Source organism: Carassius carassius, chromosome 10 (genome assembly GCF_963082965.1).
Source record: "Carassius carassius chromosome 10, fCarCar2.1, whole genome shotgun sequence".
NCBI lineage: Eukaryota > Metazoa > Chordata > Actinopteri > Cypriniformes > Cyprinidae > Carassius > Carassius carassius.
The window spans coordinates 25,790,727-25,811,944 of record NC_081764.1 but is presented as its reverse complement, the minus strand read 5'-3'; the positions used below and the strand labels follow the sequence as shown (position 1 = coordinate 25,811,944).

General features: G+C 38.5%; 2 protein-coding genes across 3 annotated transcripts in view; both read right to left on the bottom strand.

The window, feature by feature from the left end:
• LOC132152012 (arf-GAP with GTPase, ANK repeat and PH domain-containing protein 1) overlaps positions 1-17,317 on the bottom strand; it is a 182,629-nt gene extending 165,312 nt beyond the window's left edge. The window contains exons 1-2 of one of the 2 annotated variants that reach the window (XM_059560630.1): positions 16,867-17,317; positions 16,216-16,749 (exon numbers count right to left, since the gene is read on the bottom strand). In XM_059560630.1, the coding sequence (XP_059416613.1) occupies positions 16,216-16,378 (163 nt within the window). In that variant the 5' untranslated portion in view covers positions 16,379-16,749; positions 16,867-17,317. Of the gene's footprint in view, positions 1-16,215 lie in introns of both variants that reach the window. The other variant, XM_059560631.1, reaches the window with a different exon arrangement.
• Positions 17,318-18,037: 720 nt separating this feature from the next.
• LOC132151344 (fas apoptotic inhibitory molecule 1-like) lies at positions 18,038-20,207 on the bottom strand. The gene is made up of 4 exons (XM_059559441.1): positions 19,937-20,207; positions 19,365-19,593; positions 19,096-19,145; positions 18,038-18,871 (listed from the first exon to the last, which is right to left on the bottom strand). Exons 1-4 carry the CDS (start codon positions 20,048-20,050, stop codon positions 18,722-18,724), a joined length of 543 nt encoding a protein of 180 aa, XP_059415424.1. The 5' UTR covers positions 20,051-20,207; the 3' UTR covers positions 18,038-18,721.
• Between the last annotated feature and the right edge of the window lie 1,011 nt (positions 20,208-21,218).

The window sequence follows — 21,218 nt, the reverse complement described above, 5'->3', positions numbered from 1 at the left end:
CTCTAACTACAGATGACGTGGATTAGTGCAGGCTTTGCCTCACATTACATTATTTATCTTTCCTTTTACCTGAGCAGCTTCACTTACTGAACCCAACAACTTATCATACTGATGGAAAACACAAGCCTCTGCCAGCGGTTCCCTCACCTTTGTAATCCAGATATGCCACCAACATGCTGAGACAAAAAAATTAAGTGACCTCTGTAGTATTGTTGGACAGACTGAAAAACTACTGTGTCACTCGATGAATGCAAGTTATAACATTCATGTCTCATGACCTTGCTGCAGGGTTCACATAAGGTTTGTAAGACTTCAAGGAATGGTTCATCATTTACTCATCCTCATGCTTTTCAAACCTATTCTTTTGATTACCAAAATTATATATATTTTTTTGAAGAACGTTCAATAAAGAACAAAAATGAGGTCCATCATTTTCAAGTTCCATAGGGATAACTTAAAATTAACCATTCAACTCGTTATTTTGTTTTCCACACAACATTGAAAATCAAAAAATGAATGCGAGGCTGATAAAAACAAGTGGTATAAGAATAAATTGAAATAAGAAGTTTAAAACCACAATAAACTGTCCGTCTAATTCAGGGTTCCCCAATAAATTTTGGATTCGAATTTTGGACGAATTCTGCCAACAATACCAAGCCAAGGGCCTCTCTCTCTCTCTCTCTCTCTCTCTCGGTCTCGGTCTCTCTCTCTCTCTCTCTCTCTCTCTCGCGCTCTCTCTCTCTCGGTCTCTCGCGCTCTCTCTCTCGGTCTCTCGGTCTCTCGCGCTCTCTCTCTCTCGGTCTCTCGCGCTCTCTCGCGCTCTCTCTCGCGCGCGCTCTCTCTCTCTCTCGGTCTCTCTCGCGCGCGCGCTCTCTCTCTCTCGGTCTCTCTCGCGCGCTCTCTCTCTCTCTCTCGGTCTCTCTCGCGCGCGCTCTCTCTCTCGGTCTCTCTCGCGCGCGCTCTCTCTCTCGCGCGCGCGCTCTCTCTCTCTCTCGGTCTCTCTCGCGCGCGCGCTCTCTCTCTCTCGGTCTCTCTCGCGCGCGCTCTCTCTCTCTCTCTCGGTCTCTCTCGCGCGCGCTCTCTCTCTCTCGGTCTCTCTCGCGCGCGCTCTCTCTCTCTCTCGGTCTCTCTCGCGCGCGCTCTCTCTCTCTCGGTCTCTCTCGCGCGCGCTCTCTCTCTCTCGGTCTCTCTCGCGCGCGCTCTCTCTCGCGCGCGCTCGCTCTCTCTCTCTCTCTCTCTCTCTCTCTCTCTCTCTCTCTCGGTCTCTCTCTCGCGCGCGCGCTCTCTCTCTCTCTCTCTCTCGGTCTCTCTCTCGCGCGCGCGCTCGCTCGCTCGCTCGCTCGCTCTCTCTCTCTCTCTCTCTCTCTCTCTCTCTCTCTCTCTCTCTCTCTCTCTCGCGCGCTCTCTCTCGCGCGCTCTCTCTCGCGCGCTCTCTCTCGCGCGCTCTCTCTCGCGCGCTCTCTCTCGCGCGCTCTCTCTCTCTCTCGCGCGCTCTCTCTCTCTCTCGCGCTCTCTCTCTCTCTCTCGCGCGCTCTCTCTCTCTCTCTCGGTCTCTCTCGCGCGCGCTCTCTCTCTCTCTCTCGGTCTCTCTCGCGCGCGCTCTCTCTCTCTCTCTCTCGCTCTCTCTCTCGGTCTCTCTCGCGCGCGCTCTCTCTCTCGGTCTCTCTCGCGCGCGCGCTCTCTCTCTCGGTCTCTCTCGCGCGCGCGCGCTCTCTCTCTCTCTCTCGGTCTGTCTCGCGCGCGCTCTCTCTCTCGGTCTCTCTCGCGCACGCTCTCTCTCTCGGTCTCTCTCGCACGCGCTCTCTCTCTCGGTCTCTCTCGCGCACGCTCTCTCTCTCGGTCTCTCTCGCACGCGCTCTCTCTCTCGGTCTCTCTCGCGCGCGCTCTCTCTCTTGGTCTCTCTCTCGGTCTCTCGTGCAGCCCTAATACACACACACACACACACACGCGTATATTAGGGCTGGGTATCGATTCAAATGTCCTGAATGTTCGATTCGATTCGAAAGCTCTCAATTTCATTCTCAATTTTTTTAATTACATTCAGTGAATATAGTTTTAATACAAATGCTACTGATATTTCTAAAAAATGAACAGTAAACAGTGTGATAAGAGGGGTGGGGCCAAGAGTTGTGTGAACGGAGTGAGGCCGGTGGAGTTAATGAGAATGAGCAAACAAAAATACATTTTTACAAACATTTTTACAAAATAAAATCCAGGCCTGGTCCTCCTTCACTGTCGTTCCTCCTCTTTTTATCCTTCCGGAGCTCCTCCGCGGGACTCGAGACCGGTGAGTGGTGCAGGTGTCGCTCATTCTCATTAACTCCACCGGCCTCTCTCTGTTCCCATGGCTCTCAGCCCCGCCCCTATTGTCACAATCAGTTTACAAATGGTCAATTAATAAAAAGAAATTAAGAACCACAGGCCTGTATTTTAAACCCATTCTTTTTTGGTATAGGGTCTTTTTTAAACAATAATTGTGCCCTATAAAATGTTTTTTTGTTGTTGTTGTTGTTATTTTTCTGGTTATCAGATTAAGCCATAAAACATTAATTTAATTTATCCTGATCAAATGAAAATGAAACCCTTTTATTTTTTGGCAAACAAAGTGCTGCACAACAGAGATTTACTGTTAAAAAAGAAAAAAAAAAACAAATGTGCTTATTCCTTTAAAAATAAAGATTTATTTATGTGTATTAGCAGTAGTAGCACCGAGTAATACGACATAATAAATAATAATATATTCTGACATTTCTTAATGTTAAACTAAACTTTTATTTTGACAGGTTGCCGTGAGGCTGCTGTGTATGTGATATGATGTAGTTTTCTCAAATGAAACGGTAAAATGCTCATGAAGTGACTCTCAGAGCAGCTGGAGATGATATTTGTGTATTCATATCATCATAGTGAAATGGCAGAAGCTGAAAAAAACAGCAAGCGTCATCTGATCTTTAGTATGTGTGTACGTTAGTAAACAAAACAGTGTGCCACACCAATCATTCATTCATTGACTGAGGAAATCATGGCGCCTTATACGTGATCTCAACTGCTTCCGCAGATTTATAGTATTCCTATAGCATTTCACCTGAGCATTTCAAATCAAGCATGTGGCTTTATACTTGGTTCTCATGAACAGTATCTCCACCATGATAAGCGCTGAATGAATAACAGGCTTACAGTTGTAACATTGCGCAAGGTAAATAAGGGTGACATCTAGTGGAGAAGAGTAATGATAAGATTCACGTTAATCAGATCTGGTTTTAAACGTGAGCTGAAATAAATACTGGAAAAGATCGATTCGATATCGATTCTCAAAAGCCGCAAATCGACGTCATTTAAAAATCGGTTAATCGAAAAAATATATATATATCAGTGTTTCTTTTAGGATTTTTTTTTAGCAGTGGGGGCAGGTCTGTCCAACCCCCAACACCCCCCCCCCTCGCTGCAACACAAACAAGTATATTTATTCACACATAATGAGGCAGATTTTCAGTTGCGATTGAACTGTAACCTTAAACAACCAAAACCTTAAGTGCAAGTTGGCAGCGAGATGATCGGTTCACTGAGGCTAGGGATCTGTCACGTGACACGTCACATTTACACCAAAACTGTATTTATTGTTTGAATTTTGTAATAAAATTGACTGATTCTGAGAGTTGAGACTTTGTTTATATATCATAAGTAACCTGCTCTGTATTGTCTGTCGGTCTTCACTTTGCTTCGCGATTTTTCTGTGCATGAGAAAATGGATGTGTGGCATGATAGCATGTGAAAAGTGTCAATTGTGTAAGTTGGCAGCCCTGACTTAATTCAAATTAGCAAGAACTATGACTAATACAATAACAGGCTTAAATGAACAACATAAGTTATACGACTTACCGTTCTCAAGGACGTGTACACCGATCTCAATTTATTTATTCTCCAGAACGCTGCAGTCTCTTTTTTTCTCTCTTTCTCTCCCGTCGAGTGTAACCTTGCTTCGCAAAGAGAGTGCTCGCGCTCGCTCTCTCTTGTTCTTTTAAACATGTGCCCAGCTGTAGACATCAACATTTTTCTCTTGCTGGCAGCCTATTGAGGAACCCTGGTCTAGTTTCTACACCTTTTTCTCAGGAGAAATCATCAGCCTTTAAACTTCAAAGAAATAAAGATTTGTCATCTATCATAATAATAATTATAGGTAGTAATTTTTAGGTAGCCCCAATAGGTAGTAAATTATTTCATTTTTGGGCTGAAGTATTCTTCTGAATCCTTGTCACTTTTATCCTACATTTTATCCTATTTGTCATCCTAACTATTGCATTGTGACAAGACATTCCAGTCGGAAACACTGTTATGAAATTTAATAAAAGGAAAGATCAATCTGAATGTTCCAGTACTTCAGGTTGCAGAAAAGTTGAAATAAAGTCAGATATATTCATCTACACAAACCATACACAGATCTGGGTGGGTGCTCACAGGCTGTGTTAGCACACATTCTCTAGGTGTAGCAGAAGACATTAATTACTCCACTAACACTGAAGGCGGGGTCTAGAACTGGCAGATGCTGACCCAATACAAGAGGACGATCCTGAAGGAAAGTGCCATTGATTTTCTTTTTCCTTTCTAAACAGGGGCCAGATGGGAACAGTGCCTCTTATCGACGCAACACTTCCACTTTCAATGCCAATTCAACACAGCGAATTCACCCATTGTAAGGAGGCAACCCCAAGATGTAAGGACAGAGGCTCAGCTAATCCGTTTCGGTTTTCTTTACAGGGTGGGGGTTGGGCAATTGCAGATGGCCTGATTGTGGATACAAATGTTTAATTTCAAAAGACCAGGTACCGTTGTGCTTCAACTGTTCTGCTGAAATTAAAGCAGACATAGCAAATGTTCAACTAGAGTTTTTCCTACTCTGACTGAGGCTTTCCCACAAATGATGTTCAACAACACTGATAGTCAGATAAATCTTATGTACCCCAGGCTGTTATGATGAATGAATAACAAAAGAATTTGGTTTTAATATTGTATCAGTGAATATGGGACACAAAAATCGACTATCCCTATTATGGGAATTCCTAACGAAAAACAAATCATCATTTTTCTACATTGTCTTTGAGCCAGAATGTTATTTTTAAATGCAGAACAGATGCAGAAGCATGATTATTTTAAGGCCAAGTGACATTTTAAAAAAAAAGACTAAAGGGGAATTCCGAGATTAAAAATTATTTTTTTTCCCAGTTTACCATAGGTGGGGTTTATGCTTTTATAACACAACAGGCTGTGGAAAATATCAATATTTTAAAACATTCAAAAATGAAGATCTATCAGTGCAGTGCAAAATTTTACTTCATTTTAAGGTATGACATGACACTCAATAATATATATAAAAAATAAAACAGTATGATTTAATTTATGCATACGGTGATGCACTTCTATAATAATAATTGATACAAAAGGCTACAAATAACATTTCTACAATATTGTATGACTAAAACCAATCGCAGGTTGTTAAAAACACTCAATGGTGGTTTAAAATGAGTTTTGGGTAAAACCATTTGTCTTATATAGCACGATGCTACAGTATGAATGAATGCTCAGGTAACATGCATTTCCCTTGATGCTTCAGCAGAGCCAGTTACTGATTTAGGCCCATATAGCATGTTGCGTTCTTATTGATTTACTGACTTTAATGAGATTAACCCCTTAGATGTCGAAATTTGGTACCGAAACGACGAGACAGTTTTCGATACTCAATGGTATCAAGGCATTTCGGTCAGTGCTTAAAAAGTATCGAGCACGATACCAAACCCTATTTAATTTGAACTCTTCTTGAACATGATATAGCTAAAAGAAAGACGTTCATTTAGACGTATTATCATAATGTGACTTAAGACAAAGTGACTGACAGCAAAGCCACTGGGACAGGTTGCAGCTGGAGGACATTCACTCGACCCACAACAGAGCGATCAATGCTGGGGAAGTGACATCACACCCCTGAAGACATTAATGGGGGGAAGCAGCACTGTGAGCAGCAGGAAGGCCACGGCTCAGGAGGCTATTTTTGCCTCCCTGAGATCTGAATCATATCCGCTGTTGTTTTGCTTGGTGTCTGTCCCCTGATCAGTAAGATGAGCAATATCAGGAGAATGAGAATGTTACTTCTGCTGTGCTCAAGCTCTGACTGAATCTTTAAATACAGAAACACAGAGTCCTTCCTCCAGTCATACAAACAAGCTTTTTCAACCTTTGTGCTGAGGGGGAAGTGACCCTATTAAACTCAACCAAATCAAATTGTTATGCTTTCTTCTAGATATGTGAACAGCTTCCCAATAAAGCTGAGGGTTCATCAAAATGTAATCTAAAATCTCAAATACTTATGATATACGTTTAGTTATAAAATTACATAGAAGCTCCAGAGTGGGCTACTTCTGTGCCATTTAAACCCACCTGTGTTCCAAATGTGTAAATACTTAATATTTGATTAAATAAACACAACAATTTTGATTAATATTTAATATAAACCGCTCTAAATAATTAAAGAACTGCTGACCAGACTGGACAAACATGGAGAACAGTGTTCGTATTTGACTTCTGTTCTAGATGTTTCTTTAACCTATTTTATATTTTACCTTTGAAAAGTGGCTTACTTTCTTTTCCCTGGCTGGGTACAGTCCATGAATTAAAAGGATCTGTTCTGAGCACAGAAAATTCAGTTAAGGCTTTTTATATCAAGTTCAGTGTGTTTCTAGTGTTTCTACTTCTACTAAAAAATAAAATAAAATAAATACACAAACACATATATATATATTTATGAATTATACTTACAGATATGATAAAACTTCCTGGTGTTATGCACATCATCTTTATTGATACTGTCGCTGTGGTTACCTGAATGCAGTTGTTCATACAGATGCATTCAACTTAAGTCTGCTGAATGAAGAAAACATTTCTAGATTCTCATCTGTAAGCAAATCATTTTTATTTTATTTTATGATTTTTTTAGTTAAACAGTAAAAGATTTATGGCAGAAGTTATGGTAGTAACCAAAATAGTTTGTTGCAGCCCTAAGTGATTCCAAACATGTGAACAGTAGTAAGTATATAATGTACGTGGCCTTAATAGGGTCACGTCCCCTACAGTCACGGGGGATCCTGGCTGCAGTGGTGTCTGTTTGGAGCTATTCCAACATCCCTGATGGCATACTTGCCCAAAAAACACTGCACCACACTGACACAGCAAGATCTAAATCACTGACTTTCAAATGAGGTCATGTCAAAACAACATGCTAATGACATCTGGGAAATATACAGAGATTTACAACCATTCAAGTCCAATAAAAAAGGAAGAGGACAAGGGAACTAAGCAATTGCATCAGCACATGAAGTCAGGCCATCCTTAAAAATATTCTTGTTTGCCGTAACCGTGACCGTGTCGACTGTCACTTTATGTTCGAAAATCTATTGCACGAATCAAGCACGAATCAACCAACACAAGTTTCGAAAACGAAAATAAGAAAATGATTTTAACGACCTTTTCTCGGAGCGCGTCCAGGTTTTTTTTTTTTGAACAGGCGTCACACAGCAACTGCAGCTTCGGACAAACACGCATAACAGCAAATAATACTTCTGCCCAATGTTTCTCTTTTTACAACAGAAATGTGAATTCAGCCGGTATTCAGTCTCATACAGTTTTGGGCTTGAATCGCCTAGGGCTGTCAAAATAGCTGAAAAAACTAAATTCGAATTTTTTACTTAAATATGATCAAAATTCGAATTGTATTCGAATTTTAAATGCATAATTTCAGTTAGGGTGAAGAAAAGCTTTTTGCTTCTCTTCTGAGGCTCAAGATAGCGCATCGAGCAAAATATTACTGCATGTTTATTCAAAGCATTAGAATACATGACTGTGAAAAAAACAATATTTAAAATAATGTTTATGAACCAATTATTATTAATTAAGTTGCTTAAAGAACTATAAACTAAACAGCATCATGTATGCATTCATTGTTAAATAAATGAAAAAAGGGCGGAAAACCAGTCACACAGGATACATTTTTTTCATTTAAAAACACGAGATGCGCGAAATATTTGTTCTGTGTGAACGGCTTGGTTTCAGTTTTTATGTAAACAAGATCTTCTCCACATTGATTTTTTTTTATTTTTTTTTAAGTGGCTTCAACTGGATAGGCTAACATAACCTTATAATGCAATGACACATATATTGTCATCGCATCTCGTGCGCGTACACGAGGTGAAAGATGAGAAAGCAGATACTGCGTGTCGAGCTTGTCTGCCTTTGAAAGTTGTGTAGACACAGCTGTGCGCGCCGCGAGATGGAATGGAACACGTAACGGGGCTCATAAGGCAGCTTCCTTAATGCACACCTAAAATTCATATGCGCATTCGAATGTGGATTTATATTTTAAATTCGACAAATATTTGAAAAAATATTTTTTTTGATAGCCTAAGAAAATCGCCTATGCGATTTTTTTTTGTTGTTGTTGAAATTTAATCTTAAACAGAGCCATGTTGAAGCCTGCAGTAAATGTTTTGCATTATAGCAGTCCACTCTGCTTATTGTTTTTTGAAAATGTTGCACTCCTGTTTGTCATTTTGCACATAACTTCACGCCAATAAATCATCAGAAATATTGGTCTTTACCAATATATTGAATCTTTACATTCCTCCTGCCTGTTGTCCGTGGATTTACCTATATTTGGTGTTATTTGCCATATAAAACTTTAGACATGCAAAATCGATTTTAAAATCGATTCAATGAACACTCGTCACTCAAATCAAACAGAATTTTTTTTCACATAAGTGACAACCCAAGAAAGCAAAGTAAACGTTCTCTCATTTGTAGGTTGCATTGACACGTAGCGGTGGATGCAAGTATAACAGTACCTCATTTTTTCTCACCTGAAATTCATGCAATAAACATGTTTTGACAAAGATTTAAATTTGGTTGTGGTCTATATAGCCTGCATCAAAATGAGGTTTGCAATGATGCGCCCGAAGGCACGGGTTGAAGACCCAGTCAGTGGCGTCACGATATGCTAATTTGTTTAAATTCATACCGACGTCATCACCATCACAAAAATTTACTTTTTTTTTTTACATTGAAACTTGAAAAAAAAACATTTAGACCGACTTACCGACCTTTTTTTTTTTTTTTTAATTACTGTTACTGCAAACCAAAATATTTTTAAGGATGGCCTCATTAAACAGGTAAATCACATGGTGTGGTATTACAAAGAGAATACAGCTTTAGCTCTCTGGGTAAGCTGCTCTTCTGTCAAAAGATACAAACCCAACCCAGTGCGTAAGCATGCAGAGGACAAAATGACAACAAAGCCCTGTGTCTCTAGAGGCATTACATCACCAGTGTCCTCTGATCAAACACTGCTTATTGGTCCTGCTCGTATCTTCGTAATGTCTAAGAACGTCTTTAAATAAGGTTTTAATCTTCATTAAAAACAAAGTTTTAATTTTATTTTTTATAATGTTAGATATTGTTGGAGTTTGTAATATGGTGTTGCCTTTTATTATTATAATTATTTTAAAAATTAAAAAATGTATTGTGTGTGTTATTTTTGGGGAGCTGCATCTCAAAACATTTTAACTTACCTTGTCATAAGTCAAATTAGCCTATATTTTAAAAGAATTACACAGTCTGGTGGGCGTTGCAGGGGTCATATCTATCACATCATTTCCTGTTTTATATCTTTTCTGCATGTTGGTTGCTCCACATTATTTTGCTATGGCACAGAACATTTCTTCAAATATTAATAGTGAAGTGATTTTGTTAAAATAATAGTAAGATACAATAATGGAAGATCACACTAAACTACTATTTTCCTTTAAAAATGTATTTTTTTTAACAAGGCTTTGCAACATTTGCATCACATCATATGATGTAAGTGTTTTTAATTACAATTCAAGTCACTGGATGTATTGTAAGAATTGCATTTTCATGTATTTCTGACCAAATTTATACAGCCATACACATATAAGAAAAGAAAAAAAAGAACAGAAAAAAAAGTGTTACATGTCACTGAACCAATTTTGATTAGTGCAATCCATAGTGGACATACAATTAACATACTTTTTCCTTTGTCTGCAGCAAGGTGGAACCAAAATTTGGTGATCAGCATAATCACATTATATGTTAAAAACAAGAGGAACCAAGTGACTTCCATCTAGATGGCCTGCTGATGGAATTCCCCACCAAACTGGACAAACAGGTGGATCTTCCCCCAGCTCATAAGAATACATCAGTTTTAAACAATCCAACACAACTCTTTTAATCAGCAACGCTGTAACACCTGACACTTCCTCAAGTGTCAAATGTCCTCTGAGAACTAGGTTAGTCTATATGAGGAGGATAGGCTAAAAGAGTTTCCCATTACTGCTCAAAATGCCACATAGTTAGAGGCGAATATTTTCCACTTCCAGTTTCACAAAGATACACACAGAATAACTTTGAACAACAAAACTGTCTGCCTTTTTTCTGGATAATGAAGCAAATGACAGTGGAGTTACTCATTACATGTAACAACACTTGAAGATCTTGTCATTTAGCCTGTCTTTTAAGTTCCGGCATTTTGATCTTTCGGATTATCTGGCATCTGGTCTATTATCTGAGAAGAATGCAGTAACAAATGCAAGGCTCAAACAGGAATGAGACAACGATTCTGAATCACCCAACACATTTGTCATAGGGCACGGGTGCACAGGTCTGCTGAAAGGATGACAATGTGAAGAGATAAAAGCAGCAAGAGAGAGATGAGGGTGTTGTTTTCGCTTTAGACTGGAAAGAACAAAATCGCTATTCAGCAGAGAACTTTTGCTCGCTCACCACCCACACCGAGAAAGAGAATGATAAAACGAGGGAGTGTGAGGGAAAGGGATGGGGAGAGAGAGGCGATCTCGACTGGAGACTCTTTACAGCTTTGCCTGTGGCACTGTTTCATCTTTTTCCTTTGAAAGTGACTTAGTAGAGACTTAGAACTTCCTCTATTGCCTTCTACCACCGCAAAAGAAAAAAAAAGGCCCTTGGGACTGACCCATCGTGCTACTGATTTTTTGTCCCACTCACGGTTGAAGAATCAGAACCCCAGAAGATCATGGTTTTGAAAGCAGTATAAAAAATGAATGCCTTCAAACAGCAGGTCTTAGATAAAATTATGTGGGAACCAGTGAAGATAAAGCAATCTACTAAGCCCCCAATACACAAAGTGAAACTGAAGAACTGGTGTGACATTGTGAACAAAATAAGACCAAAAAACGAATTTTGTTTGGGAGTTCTCCAACTGTACTGCGGCTCCACTTTCTTTGACATGGTAATCATTTTGGTTCATTTCTTCTGTTCAGTCTGTTAAGGTCAGACGCAATAAAAAAAAAAAACATTAACACATTGGAAAGCTCATTAGTAGAAACTAAAGTTAAGTCTAAGTCTAATTGAAAGTGACACTGGCACTGTTTTTTAACAGTTAATACTGTAAAGCTGGATGTTCAGAAAGTACATTAACAGCATATCGCTGCTCGGGTATTTCAAACTTCTTTTTATCCCTAAGCGAATAACAAAAAAATAACTTTGCTGTGAGTAAATAGGGCCTTTAGAATAGCTACTACTGCCTTCTTTTACTGCCAAAGGGGAAAAAAAACTCCTTTGGGAATGACCTATCATGCTATTGATGTTTTGTCGTCTCAGCCACTGTTGAGAATCAAAACCCCAAATGTTGTACCATTTTGGTTTTGGGAACAGCAAATAAAGGCCTCGAAAAAAAACTGTGTGGGAACCAATGAATCTCAAGCAATCTGCAATCTCCTTACTCTCACAACTAGAAGAGACAGTTACTGCCCCTAATATGCCACTTTATTGTTTGTGTTCAGAACCCTACTGAGCCATTTAATTCAACTGTACTGGCAGCTTGTTAATCCCTGAACCCAGTCTAGACTTTGCAGGCTCTTCAGCATATGGCACCCGCATATGCTGCCCTGTTCCTCTCTCCTGGCCTCAGGCTCCACGGCCGTGCTTCAGGGCCTCCTAATTAAATATAAACAGATATATGGTCTCCTTGCAGCCATTCCTCTGGTTAGCATTCTACTACACCAAATGCTCAGTGCAATTTAAGCAAAATGCTGACCACAGAGGCTGACAGCTTTGAGAAACGCCGAAGAGATGGCCAAAATGTTTAATGCATCAGGCAGACTGGCCATAAAAGCGGATTATGACGCAGCAATAGGACGTGAGATGGAATTTTAAAAGACGGATGCGTTCGATATCCGGTACAGCTCTGTTGCGGTCATACCGTGGGGTGACACATGCTCCTCAGTACGCTCCATCAGTATGCATCACGACTGCATCTCCCTAATGGTGCCCAGCAGACAGATTAGATGGGAGGGCTGCGTGATGTTGTGACCTCTCATTTGGAAGGGGTACGTTGCATAGCGCCATTACCTTGGCACAATGATCCCGTCCAACAGAGCTGCCAGACATTTCAGGGCTAACAGTCCCATGAAGCAACCTGTCCTACCTTTCAAAAATGGACACTTTTAGTGAGAGGCTTTTGACAGAGTTTTACCAGAAATACAATAAGCTTACAATAAGCAACAGAACTATGACATCAAATGAAACTCAATTTTTATTATGCTATTTTTTGGCTTTTTCAGCTACATTTATTGTCAAAATGGTGGGGCGGGGGGTATCTGAAAACAGCAATTACAGGACCAAGTACACCAGTGGCCAAAATATTTAATTTATCTAGACATAGACTAGAAATCCAGCATTCGGAAAAAGAGGTGCCAAGACTCCTTTTTGAAGTTTTGATATCAAATTGATCAATTTGTTATAAGAAATTATTTGTGTAACAACTGAACTGCTACAGAAGTGAAATAAAAAAAATAATCTGAACACTTTTTTTGTTTGCCAAGCCAGGAAAAGCAAAGGAGAAAAAAAAACAATTTGAACAATTTAATTTCATTGCTGAAATCAATATGAAATCAAACCAACCTTCATTTACTTTAATACATATCCCTGTAAATGATTGTGCATAAGTTTTCTGAATTTTACATTCTCAGAAGGTCCGTTTTATCGAGCAGACACATACATTCACAAGAACCTTCTTTTCCATGCAAAAGCTACAGTTTTCATTCTTATAAATGTCATGCCCTTTATGCAAGAAACAGAGAGGTTAGAGGACATGTCGCCCAGATGCGTGTCTCTGAGATCACAAACATGCTCTGCACAGACAGTGATCTGCTTAGGCTCAAAGCAACCCGCCCCTGTTACTGTAAAATTAAGTAAAGTGACTACTGTGCACACCAGTGTAAATGCTACACCAGTACTATAATATCTGAAGACCGACTCACTTCTGATCACAGGGTGTGTTAAGTATTGGTTTTCAGCTCCGTTTTGCCATCTGTTAAACTGGGAGGTCAGCGAGAAGTTAATGAAAGTGGCATTAAAAAGTCAACATTTAATTCACAATTAAATACTTTTACACCAACATCCTAAATGCTGATTTTTCTGAAAATTATTTTTGGGATATTGTGAAATTAAATTCACCACATAGCTAATGACAGCACTTTGCAAGTTATCACTTAGCTGACATGAATAATAAAACACTGCAGTGCAGAAGTCAATCATTACGTTTTGGCCAAAAAAAAAAAAAAAAAAAAGACAACTACTACCAAGTTCTGCTTTTAGAATGCCAACTTTGACTCATGACCACATACTGTAACAAATTTAAAGGATTTTAAGTAACTATACAAAAGATTTTAAAAGATTCACCATGAATTGATTCCACTAAGCAAGTAAACTGTTTATTCCAATTCTACTTTTAAAGAATTAGTTCACTTCCAGAATTCACTCACATCCATGATGTGCATGTCTTTCTGTCTTCAGTTGCAAAGAAATTAAGGTTTTTGAGGAAAACAGTCCAGGATTTTTCTCCATATAATGGACTTAAATATTGGCAATGGGTTGAAGGTCCAAACTGCAGTTTCAATGCAGCTTCAAAGGGTTTAACACAATCCCAGCAGATAAATAAGGCTCTTCTCTAGTGAAACGATCAGTCATCTTCTAAAAAATAAAAATGTATATACTTCGTAACCACAAATGCACATCTTATACTAGCTTCGCTATGCACGTCTGCAAATTCCCACATTACGTAATCCCATTGGAAATGTCATATGCAGTTAGCTCTTCATTTGTGTACTCCGGTTCAAAAAGGTGGGGTAGGGTAAAAAAAGTTTCTCCTCCAACGTAAAAATCATCCGACTGTTGTATTACCGTATTTTTCGGACTATAAGTCGCACCAGTCCAAAAATACGTCATGATGAGGAAAAAAACATTTAAGTCGCACTGGACTATAAGTCGCATTTATTTAGAACCAAGAACCAAGAGAAAACATTACCGTCTACAGCCGCGGGAGGGCGCTATAAGCTGCTCAGTATAGGCTACAGGAGCACTGAGCAGCATAGAGCGCCCTCTTGCGGCTGTAGACGGTAATGTTTTCTCTTGGTTCATGTCTCTTAGTTCATTTCTCTTGGTTCATGTCAAATTAATTTTGATAAATAAGTCGCACCTGACTATAAGTCGCAGGACCAGCCAAACTATGAAAAAAAAGTGCGACTTATAGTCCGGAAAATACGGTACCTTTTTTTTTTTTTTTTTGTAAAGGGCATCTGACTTTTTTATGCACGTTTCCTTCTGACCTTTCAAATGTGACTGTGTAATGCATGAAGTCCACCTTGTGCAAGACAAAAATTTGTGGTTAAAAAGTATATACTTAAAAAAAAAAAAGAAAATTACCAATTGTTCCGTTAGATAAGACCGGTATTCATCAGCTATGATTGTGTAGAGCCCTTTGAAGTAATGAAACTGCAATTTGGACCTTCAGTCCATCGGCCAACATTGAAGTTCATTATATGTAGAAAAATCCTGGAATGTTTTCCTCAAAAACCTTACTTTCGTCGTAACTGAAGAAAGAAAGACATAAACATCTTGGATGACATGGGGGTGAGTAAATGATCAGGACATTCTTATTCTGAAAGTGAACATCCTTTAAGTACTCTGTCTTGGTTTTCAGGAATTAGACAGGCTGGGGTCTGTAAAGGGGGTGTGTTTGTGGTAGTGACAGGTTTGTCTAGGTCATGTGCATGTCTCAGCAAGTCAAGAACCATTTCAAACACAGCCTGCATTTTACTTTCATTGCAAGGGGTCTAAGAATCATATATCAACTCGGCTCTGACACAGACCTGTCACTGACCACACACAGAGCCGTGCACAGCACCCACTCATTAAGAAAAAATTCACTGCAATTTAGTGGAAAACAGTTTCATTTCAAACACACAATACAGCTTCTCGTTTTGATATTATTTAACCTGCTGCTAAAACTGATGGCAGTTAGTGTAAATAGCATTTTGCTACCTCACAGACTGTGAGAACGACCCTCCCAACACACTGCCAAAACTCCCTTCAGGCAACCCATACATCAAAACTTGTATCACATTCAGTCCTCCACAAACATAACCATCAACAATTTCATATTACAGTATAGAGCTTATTCAGAGAAGATGACATTTAATTTTCATGAATGACAATGAGGCTGTGATTAGCAGTCGCAACTGACTGTAAATTTATACCTAACAGTTTCCTATAGTGAAAAATCAAATATGGCCTCTACCTGGCAAAGATATGGATGACTAAAACCAAATGAGCTTTTTAAAAACATCTGTTTAAAGTTTGACTCAAGCCTCTCACAATTACACTATGACTAAATCTGAAACCTTGTCAAGGACAAGGAAATGGTTTAAAGAACAAATATAACCAGAAGTAAACTATAACAACCAATAAAACAATTGGGGAATAAAAGATCATCTTTAGAAGCCAAATGTACGATTTTTTTTCTGAGATTCAAAAGAGCCATACTCATGAGAAGAAAGAGAACTATCATCTCTTGGAGCAGCATGATTTGTAATGCAATTATTTATTAGTTAATATAAACCTAATTATGTATTTTTGTAGTGACACTGGGGGTGAACATGCACTTATTGAAGTGTCATACTATAATGATAGGTTTGACGTCCCATTCCATTTTAATTATAGCAACCAGAGCTTACGCCAAACCTGGCATTACTCACCAACTAAACGAAAAGCTAAATAAATAAGATGACAATAAGATTTTAAAAAATCTGAAACCTCTCTGAAAGATATTTTAAACATCCTTACCTTCAATGGCAATGACGTGCTCTCGGATCTGATTTTGCAGCAGCGGATCCTCCACGCGCTCCAGCAGCTCGTAGATCGAGTAGATGTTCGGATGGACGGACTCGAACCTCTGAATCTCAGATCTGATCGCGGTTGAGTTTGCCAGGTGTTGCTGATAATTCATGTTTGCAGTATGATCTCTTCCAATAGAGCCCGATATGCAATTATCTAAATAGTGTTTGCTGATGATTTAGGGATATACTGAAATGCTGCAAACACGTAAACACAGGAGGGAGGTCAGATGTCCACATGAGGTTTTAGTCAGCTCCAACGATTTTGTTCAGAACAAAAAACTACAAATATTCCCAAAGTTAAACTGGTTATATAGGATGAAATCACAAAAAATCTAAAAACTTAAAAGATTGAGCATTACACCACTTAACGCGAGACGAACTGACATGTAGCAGCGGCTTTGATATCAGTGCATGTGATATTTTAGTATGTGTATTACAACAGAAGTCCAGACGCTGGAGGGAGGTCTGCAGCTGTCCGAATCTGAAATGAAAGGATACAGTCATATGCCCCATATCCTCATAAATGCAGCATAAAAACACAGGAGCTTCCCTAAATCAAGCATCGTCATTACGGCTATAACAGGCGAGAGAAGGTCACCTCAGGTCAGTCCGAGGCGAGAAGGGTCCACATGGTCGCCTCTGGCTGTGTGCTTCATACACACTGCCCAGTTTCAGCGCCAAAAGGGAGAAGAAAATAAATCATTCAAATTAAAACTCGGCTAGAAACTAGAGTTCGCGCAAACGAGCTGGACGCGGTGTGTCTGCTTTGATCCAAGCACAGTCAACTCGCTCCCTGCTGTTGTTCACTTCGGCTCATGCTGACATTTCAACCACTAAACTACTTTCTGCGGTCTCGATGCAAAACCTCAAAACTATTCATGTATGTCAACTTCAACGAGATGCTATCGCAGGGAAGCTTTTCGGATATCTCTCTTGTTTTATCCGCAAAGATGGGTGCATTCCCTTTCCTCCCGCACTGAGGTCCGTCCCGTCTGTATCCTCTCAAACATCATTGCGCCTGCTCCTTTCTTTGGACGTTTCCTACTGGAAAAACGTCGGAGCTTGGGAGCCGTCGTCCAGGTCGTAGCTGCGTTTGTTCTGCGCAGTCTTTTGTTACTAAAACGCATACAAGTCGCCACACACTGGATGGGGGCGCTAAAAGGTAGGATCTTTGAGTACAAGGAGTCTGATTACTGGGCCCTGTAAACGATTTTAATGAATTGCTGGCACAGGTCTTTGACACACTCTCAGATAGGACATCAGAGTCTTATGATAAACAATAAAGTTTAAACATATACATTTTTACTGGTGAACTGACAAGGTAAGACAAAGGAAAGAGGCATGTAATGTGCATTTTATTTTATTGTAGCACATTTAGAATATACATTTTTTCATATTCACACCAGCCAATGTGATATTTAAAGAAATGAATGTGTGTGTCTTTGTGTGTACCATATATATGGTTTAGTATTTTAGACTATATTAATCACACTTCATATATATATATATATATATATATATATATATATACACACACACACACACACACACACACACACACACACACACACACACACACACACACATATATATATATATATATATATATATATATATATATATATATATATATATATATATATATATATATATATATATATATACAAATCTATATATAAAACTATTCTAATTAAATGTGTATTTTGAAAATTTTGTTCATAATTATTTAATATCCGATGATAGACAAAGCAGAATCCCATTAAACAAGATTCATCTGAAAGGTAAATTTATTCTATGACTTATATACAGACATATGAACATATAGACCTATGTATATTGGCAATATTTCAATTTAGGTTACATCATAGCAGCAATACTATGACTTCTAATTTGAAATGATTTCAGTCAATTTATAGTATAGGTTTTAATGACTATTGAAGATGCCTAAAAGGTACATCTAACTGATGGATTTATTGAATATTAACCCCATTATTTATTGCAATTTTTTAATTAAAAAATAACAACTAAGTAAACTCGAAGCCTTTTGTCTCCATTCCAGGGTGGGCATTTAGCTCAAGGGCCTAATTTTATCCTTTCAGTATAAAAACAATGTCTTTTAATCCACAAATCTGACACATTTATGTGTCCACAAATCTCTTATTAACAAATAGACACAAACACCTTAGATATTCAGCATAATACAATATCCTAGATTACTGTGACACAAAATAAGATCAGTTAACCTCAGTACTGTTTTGACTGACTAAATCTTACAAATGTTGATTTTCAGATTATGAACATCCAAGTCATTCAATAAATGTGCTGGTCAGGGGTCATCTTCTGGGGGGCATTTTACCCCATTCTACCCTAGTAAAAAAACATCTGTATCTAATTCTGATAATTCTGTTACTAAATGTCTTGCACAGCTGAATTCTGTAAGCATCTACAGTATTTTACTCAATGGCCTCTTCTATCCTGATTCCATCCACCAGCAGGGAATGAACTATTCCATTTCGTTTCCTTCCACTACTTGTTGCTTTAATGCAGCATTCCTTCTTTTCCACTGTAAAGTGTGTCTCGCTTCCATCTTCTGTAAACTCCCCCTGCACAAAGAAATCAGTGTAAACATAGGCCTATTACTAAAACAAGCACCAGTCATGAGAAACAATGTGATATGAACAAAATGGTGTTATGTTTTTCCACAGTGGCCACACAACTACACCATTAACCGACTTGACTCAGACTTAAATAAACAATGGACCAAAGTGGATCTTTCATACACCTTAATGCCTGTGTTAGTATGAACTGCAGTATTAAAAGTTCTCACCATAGTCTCCATTTTTTGTCCATTGCACCACACATCCATAGTGTCTTTCTCTAGTGGAACAGAAAAAAATAACCTAGTTTGCTAATAGTTGTGTTAATTATCTTAACTTTTTGAATTTTTCTGCTGACCCCGGATTCGAATTTGAAATCCCCTAAACTAGTCATTCTCTTCTTACAGTATTGTTAGAAATTAACACATGAAGAGTAAAGCCTTGAAAGAAACTGAAAGAACTTTTTTCCCCCTTATAAATCAAGAGGGGTGTCACTTACCTAAAACTATCCTGTAATCAGCACCACCCAGTTTCAGCACCCATGTTCTTGACATTTTTGATCGGTTGTCCAAAAATGTTTGGAGACTTTTTCCGTTGATTTCCAGTGTGTACTCATAGGAAAACCCAGTGATTGCCTCAATACTTATGGTAGCTTTTGTATCTGTGCTCCCAACAGGGAACGTTTCTTTGCCCACCAGTTTGAACATCCAATCCCTCCTCAACACCTCCTTAAAAAGTTGATGAAACTTAACATAATTATTTCATATTATCTTATTCATCTCTATATAATGTAATATATATATATATATATATATATATATATATATATATATATATATATATATATATATATATAGGCTATATATAAATCAAAAACTGTGTTTGTCTTTATTTCAGGCTGTAAAGCAACAAAATGTGATTATTTTGAAGGGGGTGATTACCCACTGTACACCCATACACACACATATTATATAACGATTACATTATATACATTATCACTATAAAATAATATAAGACAATATCTAATATAACATAATGATAAATAAAACGAATCAGTTTATAACCTCTCACCTTCCCATTAATATAAATGACCCGTTTCCCTGTTGTTGATCCATGTTCAAACTCAATTCGGTAAACCCCATCGCTAAGCGACACGTCCCACATTCCCACAATGTCTCTGGACATACTGTGTTAAGATCCACACTACCCAACCACTCTATACTATTTTTAATTCATTGTAAATTTGTGTAACATCCGCTTGATCACAATAGCAGTCCTCATCATGTGCAACTGGCGATTAAATCTCTGTATATTATTGAGGAGGCCATCCTATGCTCGCTCAGCAACGAGTGTATTAGTGTAAGAGGCTTAACTTATCAATCCAGAGAGTGTTTGAGGAGGTTTATGCGCGAAGACAGTTATTTTCACTGCAATTTATTTTAAATAGACATCATGTGTATGAGTAAAAATCATTAAAACATAAAAATGGATGATTTGGATCCTCTGGTCACTAACAATAAATGGCACTCTCCCCCAAAATTAGCAAGGCACTATGAAGGTAATTTAATACCAAACAGATTTGCATACGCAGGGTAAGAGTTGTGGAAGTGTACATCTGTAAGTGTAAATTAAATGTGCATGCGCAAAGCTTTGTGAAGGTGTAAATCGCTTTTCAAGCGTAAGAAAAAATTATTTGCAGCATTTTACTGTTACTCATCAGTGTAATTCAAGTATTGTGAAACTGCAGCTTCATTGCTAAAGCAAAATAAATATTATCTGCATTCTTCTGACTTCCATTTTTCTGCGCTTACACTTTTGGCAGGTTGTTTTCGCTAAAATATGGTCAAAACTCCAAGTCTGTGACCAGTGATTTGCAAGCGTGAAAACAACAGTTTAAGGAACTGCCAAATAGATATACTGCATAGAACCCATCTGTATGTGTGGAAAAACTAACTGTTGCAAATGTCTAAATAACTTGTTGTGCATGTGGGGCAAAAAGTTCCCGAAATAGACCGATATGTACAGCTCCGTCTTTTCCCTGTGCTTACAATTTTGGCACGATTCTCTCACTAACTGAGTTTTGCAATATGAGGGAGAGGGCGGGTCAACCACCTTCTTGTAGCCAATCACATGATTCTCTTTTACTCTTATCTGATTGGTTCAATAAATGTCAATGTCAATGTCACCTTTATTTATATAGCGCTTTAAACAAAATACATTGCGTCAAAGCAACTGAACAACATTCATTAGGAAAACAGTGTCAATAATGCAAAAATGATAGTTAAAGGCAGTTCATCATTGGATTCAGTTATGTCATCTCTGTTCAGTTAAATAGTGTCTGTGCATTTATTTG

Bases quoted from the DNA above. Each gene is read 5' to 3' on its own strand.
- LOC132151344 (XM_059559441.1), bottom strand. From the start codon at position 20,050: ATGTCCAGAGACATTGTGGGAATGTGGGACGTGTCGCTTAGCGATGGG. The intron at 19,146-19,364 runs GTAAGTGACACC...CTGTTCCACTAG, and splicing joins TGATTACAGGATAGTTTTAG to AGAAAGACACTATGGATGTG. The intron at 18,872-19,095 runs GTGAGAACTTTT...TTCTTTGTGCAG, and splicing joins GACAAAAAATGGAGACTATG to GGGGAGTTTACAGAAGATGG.